Genomic DNA, 16,130 nt, shown 5'->3' with positions numbered 1-16,130 from the left:
CTTGGTGCTTGCATTGGTAGTGGTTTGAAGAGCAGTATTTGTCTGATTGATTAACTGTATCAGGGTTGTCTTGAAATAATGCTCATCACAGTGCTTGAAGAAAGCCCATGATGGCATACCTGATCTTAAACTTGAGCCTAGCCTACTTCTCCCCCTATGTCCATTGCTTCATCTTTACTATCCCCACTCTCATCACCAAAGAAATCAGCTGAACCACCAGTCTCATAGTCCACATCACCAGCTGTAGAAGGTAAAGCTGTGATGGCATCCTTATCTCTCATCATGGACTGTATGGTATACACCAAATTCAGCATCCTTTCTGCATTGTCATTGCCCTGTTCAGCTAGAAGTTGATAAGCTGGAACAGGGTGAGTAAATGCCTCAGCATCAAGGGAAGTAGAATCTATAACAGATTTAGGATGCTGAGATAGTCCTTCCCTGTCTGCATCCTGGACATTCATTAACTCACTAGAATTGACATCCATCCTGTAGCTCCAGTACGTGCATTTCTCTCGTTTTCTCTCTTTTGTTGCATCAGGGTCTCACCCTGGATCCCCACCCTCACACCCTCACCTTCACCTACTAAAGTGGGACTCCTCTCACTCTCTTTTGCCAATCCTGAAGATATGGATTGCAGAGTTTCACTCATTTCCTCTCCTTTTTCCTGGGAGCAACCCAGACTCTCACTCAAAACACTCTTCTCTCTCAATCCTAAGAGTGACTATACAACCACTAAATCTTCTGCTCTTGAGATAAATGAAGTTTGAAGTTGTGCAGAGATACTCGACGGATGAGTGATATCCATCGAGTGAGTGGTTTTGCTATCCGACGGATAACTGCTGTTAAGCTTATCCATCGGGATACAATCACTACTCAACGGATGAGCAATATCCGTCGAGAGAGTAACAATGAATGAGCTAGGAATAGAAACTATTATTGACTATGTGCTGATTGAGGATATTTGGGGCACAGATGATACAACAGTTCCTGAAAGAATTGGCAAGTGAGCCAAAAAATCATCTAGAAGATGATGCTCACTTGCACTAGATTTTGGCTTCCCCAACAGAGTTAAAGTGGGGGAATCAGGAATTGATGTGTTTATCATGTCCACATCCAGAGAATTTGTTGGTGAGTTTGGTGTTTGTGGTGCTTCTATAACTAGAGATTTTGGCTGTGACTCCACATTTATTGGAGCCACATCAAACTGAATTTGTGAAGGTGCAGTGACTGTGTCTTTAGCACCAGTTTGCACAGTGTGTGTACCCTGTGCATCCCCAATGGTTTTTGATTTCTTCTTTCTGGCATAAGTTTGGGGTGAGCTTGTGTCCCTAACCCTCTTGGCCTATGCTCTTGGTTAAGAGCTTTGTTCAATATATACATCCTTTTGGGAGGATGCAGCTAGAAATGAGCTTTTGTCCTTTTTAAGCACTGCAGTTTGTTGGGAAACTACAGTATGGCTAGGCTGGGATTCACTCAACCCTCCAACCTTATTCTTGGGGTTTCTTTTATGTTCACCCCTTCCCTCACCTAACTTACCCTCCTTCACACTCCCCTCTTTGGTTTTAGTGGATTTTTCAACTGGCATCTTTTGGGAGATACCAGAGGGGGCTTTCTTTGATTTGGATTTTGAAATAATAGTAGGTTTGGTAGCTTGGGTAGGAAACTGTTTGGTCATTGACACAGTTTCCACAGCCACACTTGAACTCAAAGAAATTGTAGAAGTTGGAATAGTTGTAGGGATGGGTGAACTTACCTCACTTACCTGAGGTGGTTGCATTACAGGAAAGTAGAACATTGGTACATCCTTGTGATGATTGGCCCTGTTCAAATCTGCAATGAGCCTTCTCTCTTGAACCCAACAATCTAATTTGTTGTTAGGGTTCTCAAGCACAATCTCGTCACAAAGGTGGTTAGCTAACATCATAAGAAATCTAGCATAATACACATTCTTACCTCTTTTACTTAACTCTCCAAGTTTAAAGCCTAACTTAAACAAGACAAGGTCACTAAAATTAAAATACTTATCTGTAACTAGCATCTAGAGCATGTTAAGCATGGAAATATTCACTGAATCAAAATTACTGATCTTTCCAGAGAAAACCTTTGTAACTACATCACACATGAAACTCCATTCTTTCCTAAGACCCATTCTCCTAATGTCACTCAATTTAGAAGTAGGAAGTGCATAGTTCATGGAATTAAGCATATTGATTATATTAGTGTCAGTGTGTGGTGAGGTCACATTATCATCAGGAATTTTAAAATATGCTTTTATCATATCACTATTAATACAGAATTCTTTACCTTTAATGGTCAGTGTGATGGTCTTATCTGTAGAGTTGTAGGTAGCAGTGGTCCACATCTCCTCAACAACTTCACAGAAGATTGTGGGTGATTCCAGCATGGCATAGTTGAGCTTGCAATTCTTCACAAAGTCCATCATCTTATGATAGTCACCAGATTGCTGAATACCCTTGTTAACCAGTGCAGTGAAATTGTTCTTCTCATAAATGAACCCAGTTTGAGACATAATCTTTACAACAGGTGCCATTGTTAGAGAATAAGAGCTTGAAGAGAAAGAGAGTAAGTGCTTTGAGAGAGAATGAAATTAGAGCAGTTTAATTGAGAATGATAAAACAAAAGCAATTGAAATGAAATAACCTTTTATACTATCTCAAAAATAACTGTTAAAAATAATAAAGTAAAATAAGTAACCAATAGAAATTGCCTAAAATAGCCGTTTAAAAATAAACTGTAAAAATTCCACCCATTATCCGTCGTGTTATGCTTAAAAACTGTAAGTATACTCGATGGATAATGTATAGGAAATTAACGGCTGAGATTAAGACAATTCGCCGGATGAGGATAAACTGTTATCCGTCGAGACATAAAATATTCCAGAAAAATAATTGATTTTTATTAGCAAATAATATATCGACGGATGATCAAATTCGATGGATAAAGATCATCCGTCGAGATGTAAATTTTGACTTAGCCAATATTTCATCCAAGACTGAAAAATCAATTAAATTTCTGACTGCATTTCAACTTGCAAATTAACTCATATAGATTTAAGAGTAATTAAGCATACCTAACTCACGTACCAACCTTGAAAAGGTGGATTCGTCCAGTGGCTTGGTAAAGATATCTGCAAGCTGCTTCTCACTTGGAACAAAATGTAACTCCACAGTACCATTCATTACATGTTCCCTTATGAAGTGGTACTTGATATCTATGTGCTTTGTCATTGAATGTTGTACTGGATTTTCAATGATGGCAATTGCACTTGTGTTATCACAGAAAATAGGAATCCTCTCAACTTGCAAACCATAGTCTAGCAATTGATTTTTCATCCATAATATCTGTGCACAGCAACTACCAGCAACAATATATTCAGCTTCAGCTGTAGAAGTAGAAACTGAATTTTGCTTTTTACTGAACCAGGACACAAGCTTGTTTCCTAGAAATTGACAGGTTCATGTTGTACTTTTTCCATCAATTCTACAACCTGCATAATCTACATCTGAATAACCAGTTAGATCAAAACCAGAATCTCTAGGGTACCAAATGCCAAGTTTTGGTGTTCCCTTGAGATATCTGAAAATTTTCTTAATAGCTATTAAGTGAGATTATCTAGGATCAGCCTGAAATCTAGCACATAAACATGTAGCAAATATTATATCTGGCCTACTAGCTGTTAAGTACAAAAGTGAGCCAACCATGCCTCTATAACTTGAAATATCCACAGACTTTTCAGTAGTATTTAATTCAAGCTTAGTTGCAGTGGCCATATGAGTTTTTGCAGATGTGCAATCCACTAGATCAAACTTCTTTAAAAGATCAAAAATGTATTTAGTTTGACTAATGAATATTCCATCAATAACTTGCTTAACTTGTAAACCAAGAAAGTAAGTTAGTTCTCCCATCATACTCATTTCATACTTACTTTGCATCAATTTGGCAAACTTTTTGCAAAGTTTCTCATCTGTAGGGCCAAAAATAATATCATCTACATAAATTTGAACAAGTATACTAGAGCCATTAACATTTCTAAAAAATAAAGTTTTATCTACAGTACCTCTTGTGAAGTGATTTTCCAAAAGGAACTTTGATAAAGTGTCATACCAGGCTTTAGGTGCTTGCTTCAGTCCATAAAGTGCTTTCAAAAGATAATAGACATGATCTGGAAAATTTGGATCTTCAAAACCAGGAGGTTGACTGACATAGACTTCTTCCTCCAAATCTCCATTTAGAAAGGCACTTTTGACATCCATTTGATAGACTTTGAAATTGGCATGGGCTGCATAGGCTAAGAAGATTCTGATGGCTTCAAGTCTTGCAACAGGAGCAAATATTTCATCAAAATATATGCCTTCTTGTTGACAATAACCCTTAACAACCAATCTAGCTTTGTTCCTGACTACTATGTCATTTTCATCCATATTGTTTCTGAACACTCATTTGGTGTCTTTTGGATTCTTTCATTTAGGCTTGGGCACCAGCTTCCATACATTATTCCTTTCAAATTGGTTTAGCTCCTCCTGCATAGCTAAAATCCAATCAGGATCCAACAAAGCTTCTTCTACCCTCTTTGGCTCTTCCTTGGAAAGAAAGCTACTGTATAGACATTCTTCTTGAGTTGCTCTCCTTGTTTGAACTCTAGAAGAAATATCACCAATAATAAGCTCAAAGGGGTGATCTTTTGTCCATTTTCTTTGTTGAGGTAGATTAGCTCTAGATGAAGAAACCTCATTGTTGTCTTGATGTGTGATTGAGTTTTGATTATTAGAAACTCCCCCTGAATTTGTGGATCTTTGATTTGAGAAAGGGGAACTTTCTGTATGTGATCTATCTTGACTTCTTGCTCCTTTTGATGACCCAACGGATGGTGAATTTTGAGTACCGACGGATGAAGCTGGTTGTCTCCCGACGGATAATGCAGATTGCCTCCCGACGGATGAAGCATTATGCAACTCGACAGATGTTGAGTTTTATGCTTCATTGGTAGTATATTTATCTGCATTATCCTTAGACACTGTTTCTTCATCACTTCCATCATCACTGTCATCACTAACCATCTCCACATTATCGAATTTGAGGATCTCATGGTAATCTCCATCTTTCAGTCCTTCAATCTTTTTATCATCAAACACAACATGTATTAATTCCACAACAATGTTGGTTCTTAGATTGTAGACTCTGTATGTTTTACCAACAGCATACCCAACAAAAATTCCTTCATCTGCTTTAGCATCAAACTTCCCATTTTGATCAGTTTGATTTCTTAGAATATAGCACTTGCATCCAAAGACATGAAGAAAATTTAAAGTTGGCTTCTTGTTCTTGAACAATTGATAGGGAGTCATGCATCTTGCTTGATTAACCAGAGAGATATTCTGAGTGTAGCATGCAGTATTTACAGCTTCGGCCCAGAATTAGGTTGGCAGTTTAGATTCTTCAAGCATTGTCTTTGCAGCTTCAATAAGTGATCTGTTCTTCCTTTCCACTACTCCATTCTGTTGTGGAGTTCTTGCTGCTGAAAATTCATTCAGAATCCCATTTTCCTCACAAAATGCTCTCATGACAGAATTCTTGAACTCGGTTCCATTGTCACTCCTGATTCTTCTAACTTTGGAATCAGGATGATTATTGACTTGCCTTATGTGATTGATGATGATTTCACTACCCTCATCTTTAGACTTTAGGAAATATGTCCAAGAGAACTTTGAGAAATCATCTACAATTACTAGGCAAAATATTTTCCTTGAGATGGACAACACATTGACTGGTCCAAACAAATCCATGTGAAGCAGTTGCAAAGGCTCTTCAATTGTTGAAGCAAGTTTCTTCCTGAATGATGCTTTAATCTGCTTCCCTTTTTGGCAGGCATCACACAGTCCATCCTTAGAAAACTCCACTAGAGGAATGCCTCTAACTAGTTCTTTCTTTACTAGCTCATTCATTGTCTTGAAGTTTAAATGGGATAGCTTCTTGTGCCATAGCCAACTTTCATCTTGACTTATTTTACTGAGAAGACAAGTAACAGATTCTGCATTAGATGAGTTGAAATCAGCTAGGTACACATTTCCTTTTCTCACACCAGTGAGAACCACTTTATTGCTTCTTTTGTTAGTCACAACACAGGCTTCTGAGTTGAAGGTTACTAAGTTGCCTTTATCACAAAGCTGGCTGATACTCAACAAATTGTGTTTGAGACCATCCACTAAGGCAACCTCCTCAATGATGACATTGTCCTTTGAAATCAAGCCATATCCCACAGTTTAACCCTTGTTGTCATCTCCAAAAGTAATACTTGGGCCAGCTCTCTCCTTGAACTCTGTGAGCAGGGTAGAATCACCAGTCATGTGTCTTGAACAACCACTATCCAAGTACCAAAGATTCTTTCTGTTTCCCTGATTACTTGAAGAGCTTGTCTCTATTTCATCAGACTTGGTCATTAGGGCTAGATTGACATAGCTGACATCTTCATTCAGTCCATCTGCTGCCCAGTCATTTTCTTGTATTATGAAAGCCCTTTCCTTTTGTTTGAGCAGTTCAAAGTATTTTTGCTTATAATCCACAGGCTCAAACTTTTTCTTGCTGGAATCTAACTTCCTACACTCACTGGCAAAGTGCCCTGCCAAGCCACATTTGAAACATTTGAATTTTGATTTATCCACCATGTTTCTATTTGGCTTGGCTGCTCCAAAGTTCTTCTTGAACTTGAGCTTGGAAAATCTCCTGGAAAGAAATGCTAGGTGTTCATCAATGTCCTCCATATCATCTTGGCTCAAAGAATCTTCACTTTCTACTGCAAGCCCCTTGCCCTTATTCTCACAGACCCTTAAAGTTGATTCAACAACTTCCCTCTTCACTTCCTTCTTTTTTTCCAACTCAGCAACTAGTGCAATGAATTCTCCTTTCTTGTCTCCTCTCTCCATCCTCTCATCTTGCTCTATTTCAAGCTCATAAGTTTTCAGGATACCATATAGTCTCTCCAAAGTAAACTCCTTATAATCTTGTGAGTTTCTTAATGAGACTGTCATTGGTTTCCATTCCTTTGGAAGAGATCTAAGGAATTTCAGATTGGAGTCTTTTATCTGATAGACCCTTCCATGCAACTTTAGAGCATTTAGTAGCTTTTGAAACCTACTAAAAATGTCAGTGAGAGACTCACTTTCTTCATTATAAAAATGCTCATATTACTGAATCAAGAGCTGTATCTTGTTTTCTCTGACTTGTTCAGTGCCATCACAGATGATCTATATTATATCCCAAACATCCTTGGCAGTTTTGCAGTTGATAATGTTGTCAAACATATCTCCATCAACTCCATTAAACAGGATGTTCATGGCCTTTTTATCCATCCTGACTTGTTCAATGTCAGGATCAGACCATTCATGCCTTGGCTTGGGGACTGATGGCTCGTTTCCTGTTGATGCTCTCATTGGAACATGGGGGCCTCTTTCTATGCAGTCAACATAGGACTCATCTTGAGAAAGCAAATGAAGGTGCATCTTTACCTTCCAATGATGGTAATTATCTTTATCCAGAAAATGGATCTTGACTCCAACATCCTTCTTGTTCATCTTGCTGTATTGTTTTGATCTTTAAACTCTTTGTAAGTTAAGAGCTTGCTCTGATACCAATTGTTAGTCCCTTAACAATATAACAAGAATTACAGAGGGGGGGTTGAATGGAATTTTTTGAAACTCTTACTTCAATAAAAATGTTCTAACTCAAATATATATATATAGTGTGAATTGATTAGCAGAATGCGGAATAAAAACTTAAATGAATCAAAACACAAGTAATTAAAAACAAGAGTCTTTAAAAACTTTCTGGTAAATTTGAATGATTTCACCAGAGATATATATTATATATCGAGAGAACCCTGTGCGCAAAATGCTCACAGCTGCTTACAACAATTGAACAACTAAGACTACAGAGAAATGCTAAGAATTCTGCTTACAAATATTTCTCTGCTATGTTGCTTAGATCGATTGTTTCTTAGTTGCTACTTCTTAGTTTATATATATCACCAAGATTACAAAGTAATGAGACAAGATAATAAAACAAAACTATCTAGTCTATTACAATGCTAATTCATTACTCTATTCCAGCATCTTTGAATATCTTCATAATAGCATGGAAATGGCAATGCTTCTTTGTTCTCGAAAACCCGATTGAATAGGCTACCACATTCCATTTGCATCCACTCGACGCATGTGACTGTGTTGTCACTGTCAACAGATATTTGAATTCTTTATCCGTCGGGTTCATGATCATCCGTCGAGTTATCTAGTTGATCATCCGTCGACTTCAATGTAGTTTATCCGTTGGGTAGCAATCTGGCACTTGACTTCATTTCATTTATGCAGAATTACAAGACATCATCTATGTACAATTAATCAACCTATTCTGCATATCTGGTTGAAGTCAACATGACTTGAATACTACTTACAGATTCTATACAATGGTGTATGCAGAAATGTGCTACAGTCTTATTGTTACATAAGCTACTCACTCGATGGATAATGAGTTATCATCCGTCGGGACTGTAATTAGTCATCCGTCGGGACTATAGATCTTATCCGTCGAGTGCTACATAATTTCACTAAGTAAAATCTACCAAGGTGTTTTGTTCATGAAATCATTAAGTACACAACATATACACAACACATGAAGCTCATGAGTGAACACATGAAATTCAGCAAACGCGGGTTACTCTATAAGATAAAGATCACCTATGTGGGAGAGAAGTGAGAACTTTTCATAGAAGAATTGTGAGGCATAATTCTTTATAAACCTCTGCAGAACCAGGACGATGTTCCATGGCCAAAATGGAGATACTCATGAGAACTGAACGAGTCAGAAAAGATATAGTGATAAGTATTATCATCGTTTACACAAACGATCAAATAGTTCAAGGACAAGCACCTCTACTATCTACCATTTAAGTCAGTATGCTTATTCGAGCGAAGGTTCAATGAGCATTCTCTACCTATTGTATGATATATTTGATCAAAGAAACTATCACCAAGTCAACCTCCATGTCTGTCTGTCTAGTGTGTGGTACTGAAATGTCAATCTCATTCATGTGGGGGATTATTGAAAAATGTGGGTAGTAGTCCCACATTGTCAAGTCAATTTGAGCCATAATTTGACTGTACGAATATTGTGTGCGCGCAACGAGTGACACTTGGAATGCGTTCTCCTCCGAAAGAGCTTTCCGAGGCACTTTGAATCACTCAAAATGATTAAGAGATGGATGCGACATGATCATCCAAAACTAGTCTCTTAGTAGTGGAAATTTGTGGAATAAATGAAAGTCCCGCATTGATTTTGCAAAAGAGCATACATAGCTTTATATAGAAAAACAATTATTTAGTATTCAAATGTGTTACTTATGTATTGGTTCAACACCTGCGCGCACATGAGTGCTAATCTTGGACTTTCAAGGGTAAATCCGAGACTTGCGAAATCTTCGAGTTTGCCCGCGTGTATGACGTGCGGATACGAATGTAGCAGAAAATTAGGCCGAATAATCATGGACTAGTTTTGCTAAATTTAATTTCCATCGGGCTTGGACTTTTAAATATTTAATTCATTTTGATTACGAATTATTATAATTAGTTTGACGTAATAATAAATCTCATTCAATTACGGATTTAATTTATTAATCGACTAATTAATTAACGTGTTTTAATTAATTGTGCGTGGAGTAACACAAACGTTTTTCAAACCTATATAATATCGTATCAGGCTTACGATTTTTCATTCATTCGATATACATAAACACAGTCGCCTCCAAAATACAATACCTACTCTATTTGTTCCGTTATAATTTCTTACTCCGTTCTAGTTAGCAGAAGATGTTGTTTGTATAATATCGTCGTCTTCTCATTTTTCTGGGACTTGCACATACGGTGAGTACCGTAATAGTTTTACGGTGTCAATTAAACGACTGAAATCGAATATCTCCTCCCTATCTTATATGTATTGATTACAAATTGTATACATAGTGATTACTCTAATACATACATTAATTTGGATGAAATAAGGGATACGTTTTAATGATGGCTACCCGAGCTGACGGAATAACAGTTAATAAAATTTGACTTGAAAGCTTGATTTTTCTTTGCAAAATTCGTATAAATTATTATTTAAGCTCGTTAGATCTTAAAAAGCCTCAGTAATAATAATAATTATTGTTATGTATTCGAGCAGCTGTCTATCTATAGGTTCGAGATTCTGGTTCATTCGCGGCGCACGCTACACGTCTGCACACACATGCATGTAACTCTGTATGTATCACTTGTTTTCTTGGTCATATCTCTCTTTTGTAGCTAGCACTTGGAGAGGGTTGTTTAAAAGAATGAAATGAGGATTAATCTAATCAATATTCGAAAGCCAATTGAGAAGCAATGATCGAATAGCCCAATGCCCGAGAAAGGCAAAGCTTATAGCTCCATATATATCTGTACATGGAAAGGTGAGAAAACTACAAAAACAAGGGGTTTATGCACATGCTTCCCTCTGCTTCCCATGAGTATTATGGGGACGTTATTTTTCTACCTCACACTTCTACATTGTTGTCACCCACTTGCACTAATTAGTTAACTAAAATGAGCTTACAAGGTACGTGTGAGAGCCTTACGATAAAAGCAGGCATACACTACATTCGCCATTCGGAGGTACTCCCCCATTAAACAATATATTATGTTTAAAAATCAAAATGACCCCTCAAATTATATATTTTAGTTAGCAATTTTAATGGGATCGAATCACTAAAATCATAATTTAATATTAAATAATCTGTTACCTAGAATTAAAAATTACTTTAATGAGATTTTATATATTTTTCTTCAATATTAATACTGTAACCAAATTAAAATTTATAAATTCTAATATTTTAAATAATATATATATTTTTAAAATTTATCTACTATTTATGTTTAAATTTATAGTTATTTTGTTTTCTTTAAATAAAAATAATTACTATATAGACTTTATAAAATCTAGATCTATTATGTTAAATACTATAGTTCATAATTTTTGATTTGGTTGTGATAACATTGAATGAAAATGCATGGAACTCAATAAATTTTTAATATGACTTTACGAGGACATATTTTGAGTATTTATTTGATATTTATTTTGAATTCATTGATTTAAATGTAAACTAAAATTGTAATTAGGGTTCAAGCCATATGGCTAGCTAGATCAAACTGAAGGCTGAAGAGCTCAGACAATTATTTTGTAAAATTTTAGTTTTTATTGATTATACCATAAATAAATGAATTTAGGGTTGGAATACCATTACCCAGAAAAGTTTGGGTTAACATTTTAAAAAGATGGAAAGATGTACCAACCACACTTCTTTTTCATCTAAAATTTTAAAGTTTTATCCCTAAATTAAATTATGATATCATATTAAATAAGCATTACGTGTATTAAGGAGATGTTATAATTTTCAAGATGTTATGCAAATGTTATTCATCCTTCGTGTCCATGATTCATGTAGTTGGATCCACCGAAGATTCAGTTTTGAATCCGAATAATTATCAAGGAGCTGAGTCATGCATGAAACCTCGGTAAACTTGCATTTCGGGAATGAAATATCCGATGCATGCTTTACTATAAACTATGAAGTAATGAAGATTAAATAATGTAAGGGCCGGTGTTGGCAAGAATTAGGCCAGGAGATTGTATCCCATGCATGAGCTCCCCACTACCAATCTCTAATTATTTAGTAGAACCATATAATTAGTAGTAATATTAATTAAGAATCATACCATCTCATACAACAAAAGTAACTTGAACTAGGGTAACTTTCCTCGTCAGAGTCTCAAGATAATGACGAGTTATCAACTGTCATCTAATTATCCCTACTTTAAAGATATCTGACAGTTGCATCAAAATTTATCATCTTCTTTTCCTTTTTTCCTTCTCTCTTAATGGCAGAAATTTAAATAAGCACACGTAAGGATATAATTATATAATGTAATAAACATTAGTGTATTTCATTTCTTGATTAAACTGAAGGAAAACAAATAGTTAAATTATTTTTAGAAAAGAAATTAAACAATTAGGCATTACAAAAAAGCTTTTGTAACTGAAAATTCATGACATATGGACTTATGCGCCAATCTTGCATACTTACTACGGAAATTAAAAACCATTATTTAATTTATGACTAAAAGATGAACTTGCGACTAAAATAATGAATTTATGACAATTTTGAATTATAAATTCATGATCAAATGTTTAATTTGTGACCAAAATAGATGAATTTGTGACATTATTTTTAAACTTTCAACTGTAAATAGAAAAAATTGTCTCTTGCTATGTAACAGTGTAAAAATTACTATGTTGTAAAAGACATGATGCATTTTATTTTATTTTGCTAAATAAAAGACCTGATGTATTATAGTGAGGTAATTATAAAGTATTTTTTTGGAGGGGGAGAGAGAGAGATTCGTACTTTGACTACATAGCTAGCAGCTAGCTAGTTTACTTGCTAAGCTTTCCAGCGTGAACAACTTGAAGAATTTTCCTTCTGTTTGTTTGGAAAAGCAGTGAGAATAGTGAAGAAATGTGAGTTGTGTAAGTGATGGGTTGGCAAAGGCATGGGCAGTGTGGGGATGAACAGCCTTACAAGTCGCAATCCCAATGCTTAATTGGAAGCTAGTTCAGTTTTACTACTAGGCTAGTTCCAGCCTCCAGGGTGACTCAATCACTACTCCACGTGAGCCCACTTTGCTACCCCAGGTCAGCACACCCTTCTATTGCCATGTAAGCCCTTCTTTACCTAGAGAAGATTTTTCCTTTGTTTTCTGTAAACATTTCAGTATTATTAGGGCCACATCTTAATCAAAGATAAGAAGATTACCGGTCACTTTCACTGCTCCCTAATTCTCCTTGCTTTGTGAAGTTGTATTTTTGTGCTTAACAAAAAGTTTGTTAGACCTTTTTTAAGTAGACGGAATAAATTTATACAAATAAGACCGGTTTCGGTAATACAATAAAACTCTATCTGATCTAACAAAATCGATAGCAACTGTTAAAAATAGTTACAGAGCCTATAAAAAATAGTGTCCACATGTAATAACATGTAATTTATATATGGAGTATATTTCTGTACGAATATGTGTACCTTGATAAAAAAAAAAGAAAATCGACGAAGTTTATTCATTAAATTTTGGTTGATTTTCTTGTGTAAACCGTTTGTACACAAAGGGTACGCTGATCTTCCGTTGTTAGGTTTCCAACTGCACTGATTTTGTCCTGTAAAGGGCATTAATGATCTTTCATTGCAAACTTTTTATCTGAAATCTACAGGGTAAGAAAACATTAATCACATACAACTATACAAGTACAAAATGCCTCCATGAATCACATAAGCACCTTCCTTGGTTTATACTGTATGAACTGCCTTAAATACATACTTAAGAGGAAGAATAAAGTGCTAAAATGAAATTTTAAGCAAATCTCCTTTCTTCCCTTTAACATATGTCAAATTTATTATAGGGATAGACTAATATATAGTAAACTTAAGATACAATATTGAAGTAGGCTCCAGCTTATGATTTGAGAAAATGACTCTTGGAGGCACCTCTTATTGAGATCACTAGCTATTTAAACACCTCCATCCACTCCTCTCCCTCCAACAAACTCATTAGTGTTCTCTTACAAAGTCTCCTCAGTTGAAGCTTCATAAACAAAATCTCCCTTCATTTTCGAAAAAATAATTTAAAGAAAATTTTCTTGCCATTTTAAACACCTTTCTACATACTTTACTTAATCTGAAGTACTATTCTTCTACAATTTAGTCGAAAACATGTTTACTTCAATGGATCATAAGGACTTCATTGCTCGTCGGTGTGTTTGGGTTAACGGACCTGTCATAGTTGGGGCTGGACCGTCAGGACTAGCCGTGGGAGCATGCCTTAAAGAACAAGGAATACCCTTTGTTGTGTTGGAAAGAGCTGACTGCATAGCTTCTTTATGGCAAAAACGCACTTATGATCGCCTAAAGCTTCACCTTCCAAAGCAATTCTGTCAGCTCCCTAAGTTCCCATTCCCTGATCACTATCCTGAATACCCAACAAAGAAACAGTTCATTGATTATCTCGAATCATATGCAAGACAATTCGATATCAATCCACAGTACAATGAGTGCGTTCAATCAGCCAAGTATGACGAGGCTTGTAAATTATGGAGAATTAAGACTATTACTACATGTGGTGCTATTAGCTCTGAAGTTGAGTACATCTGTCAATGGCTTGTTGTGGCAACAGGAGAGAATGCAGAGCGTGTTATGCCAGATATCGAAGGACTACAAGAGTTTGAAGGAGAAGTTATTCATGCCTGTGAATATAAATCCGGTGAAAAATACAGTGGTAAAAAAGTTTTAGTTGTGGGGTGTGGAAATTCAGGCATGGAAGTCTCTCTTGATCTTTGCAACCACAATGCCAAACCATCTATGGTGGTTCGAAGCTCGGTAAGTCTTTAATAATTTGTTAAAACTCTGTAGCTCCCTGTTTTTACCAGCTTGAGCTGGATAATATATCAAGATCAAAGTCTAATCAGTATTCTTTCATTCCTCAGGTTCATGTGTTACCAAGAGAAATATGTGGAAAATCAACTTTTGAATTGGCTATGATAATGATGAGGTGGTTACCTCTTTGGCTGGTTGATAGACTTGTGCTACTTTTGTCATGGTTTATTCTTGGAAACACTGAAAGTTACGGTATCAAAAGACCATCAGTTGGTCCTTTGGCGTTAAAGAACATTCATGGAAAGACACCAGTTCTTGACATTGGTGCTCTAGAGAAGATTAGATCACGTGATATCCAAGTTGTTCCTGGAATCAAGAAATTCTCAAATGGCCTGGTACAACTTGTTAATGGCCAAGAACTCAAAATCGATTCTGTTGTATTGGCTACTGGCTACTGCAGCAATGTCCCTTACTGGCTCCAGGTGAGAAGAAGTTCTTTGTCTCTGTTTTCATACATAAAATATAAAAAGAAACAGATTTAGAAGCCTCTTGGCTGAGTACAAGGTTTGAACATATTGGCTAATTTTTATTTAATTTTATTATGAACAGGAAACTGATTTCTTCTCCAAGAACGGTCTTCCTAGGACACCATTCCCAAATGGTTGGAAAGGAAATGCTGGACTATATGCAGTCGGGTTCACAAGGAAAGGGCTCTCTGGCGCATCCTTAGACGCCACGAGAATAGCACAAGATATTTCCCAAGTCTGGAAGGAAGATTTGAAGCAGAAAAAACAAAAAGTTCCTACCCTTCGACGATGCATTTCAACATTCTGATCAGAGAAAATGAACTTCCTTTTCTTCGTGATCTTTCTTGTGACATAACAGACTACACCGGTGTATATAATGTACAAAATACAGCGAAAAAAGAACCAGTAGCACACATGTAACACACTAGCCGTCTCCATAAGAACCGAGTTTTACGATTTTCAGGGCATTTTTGTATACTGACTAGAGGAAGATGAGGCTTTTATATTTTCCATCTTCTAGTTATTCCATTTCAGTTTTTTATACAGTTTTTACAATGATTCATTTATCAAAACAATGACAAATACTAAATTGTTCATAGTTTCTCTTTCACTGGAAGTCTTGTTGTTTCAAGTTCAGGCACAATTTGTTTAAAATCCACGATATATACTGGCTGAACTTTTTAAAACGATGCAACTGAAATAAATACAACAATTTTACATTCTATGATGGCTAATAATTGAACTTCTGGTAAATGAAAATGTTGAACTTAGTTGTTTCTAATATGAACCATTCTAGTATGTAAGATTTGAAGGCCATAGAGATCGCACCTAGTGCTCTCGTGACAACGATAGCTCAAAGAGCGACATTCATGTGGGATTCGTACTTATGACAAATGCATAGCATGTATATGAATAACATAGCATATATATGAATAAAGAGTGATAACTAAATAGTGGTATATGTTTCATGTCCAGTTGCTTTCAGCTTCAACATCAGAGCAGTTATCAAGTTTTCAAAAATATTCACATACAAGAACAGAGAGAAGGTCCATTATGAGAACTTATTTTACATCATAGGGGGTTCACTATGCCAAGTTCTA

General features: G+C 36.0%; 1 protein-coding gene across 1 annotated transcript; it reads left to right on the top strand.

The window, feature by feature from the left end:
- Nucleotides 1-13,692: 13,692 nt before the first annotated feature.
- Nucleotides 13,693-15,600, top strand: LOC141689388 (putative indole-3-pyruvate monooxygenase YUCCA8). The gene is made up of 3 exons (XM_074493662.1): nt 13,693-14,506; nt 14,614-14,985; nt 15,113-15,600. The coding sequence occupies exons 1-3, from the start codon at nt 13,844-13,846 to the stop codon at nt 15,335-15,337; spliced, it is 1,260 nt and encodes a 419-aa protein (XP_074349763.1). The 5' UTR covers nt 13,693-13,843; the 3' UTR covers nt 15,338-15,600.
- The last annotated feature ends 530 nt before the right edge of the window (nt 15,601-16,130 follow it).

Source organism: Apium graveolens, chromosome 10 (assembly GCF_009905375.1).
Source record: "Apium graveolens cultivar Ventura chromosome 10, ASM990537v1, whole genome shotgun sequence".
In the NCBI taxonomy this organism is placed as follows: Eukaryota; Viridiplantae; Streptophyta; class Magnoliopsida; order Apiales; family Apiaceae; genus Apium; species Apium graveolens.
This window is presented reverse-complemented; position numbering and strand designations above follow the sequence as displayed.

What these genes read in the sequence shown, in the direction of transcription:
- LOC141689388 (XM_074493662.1), top strand. Translation starts at nt 13,844, where the DNA reads ATGTTTACTTCAATGGATCATAAGGACTTCATTGCTCGTCGGTGTGTT. An exon ending in CTATGGTGGTTCGAAGCTCG is followed by an intron (nt 14,507 to 14,613) that starts GTAAGTCTTTAA and finishes TTCATTCCTCAG; the next exon opens with GTTCATGTGTTACCAAGAGA. An exon ending in ATGTCCCTTACTGGCTCCAG is followed by an intron (nt 14,986 to 15,112) that starts GTGAGAAGAAGT and finishes TATTATGAACAG; the next exon opens with GAAACTGATTTCTTCTCCAA.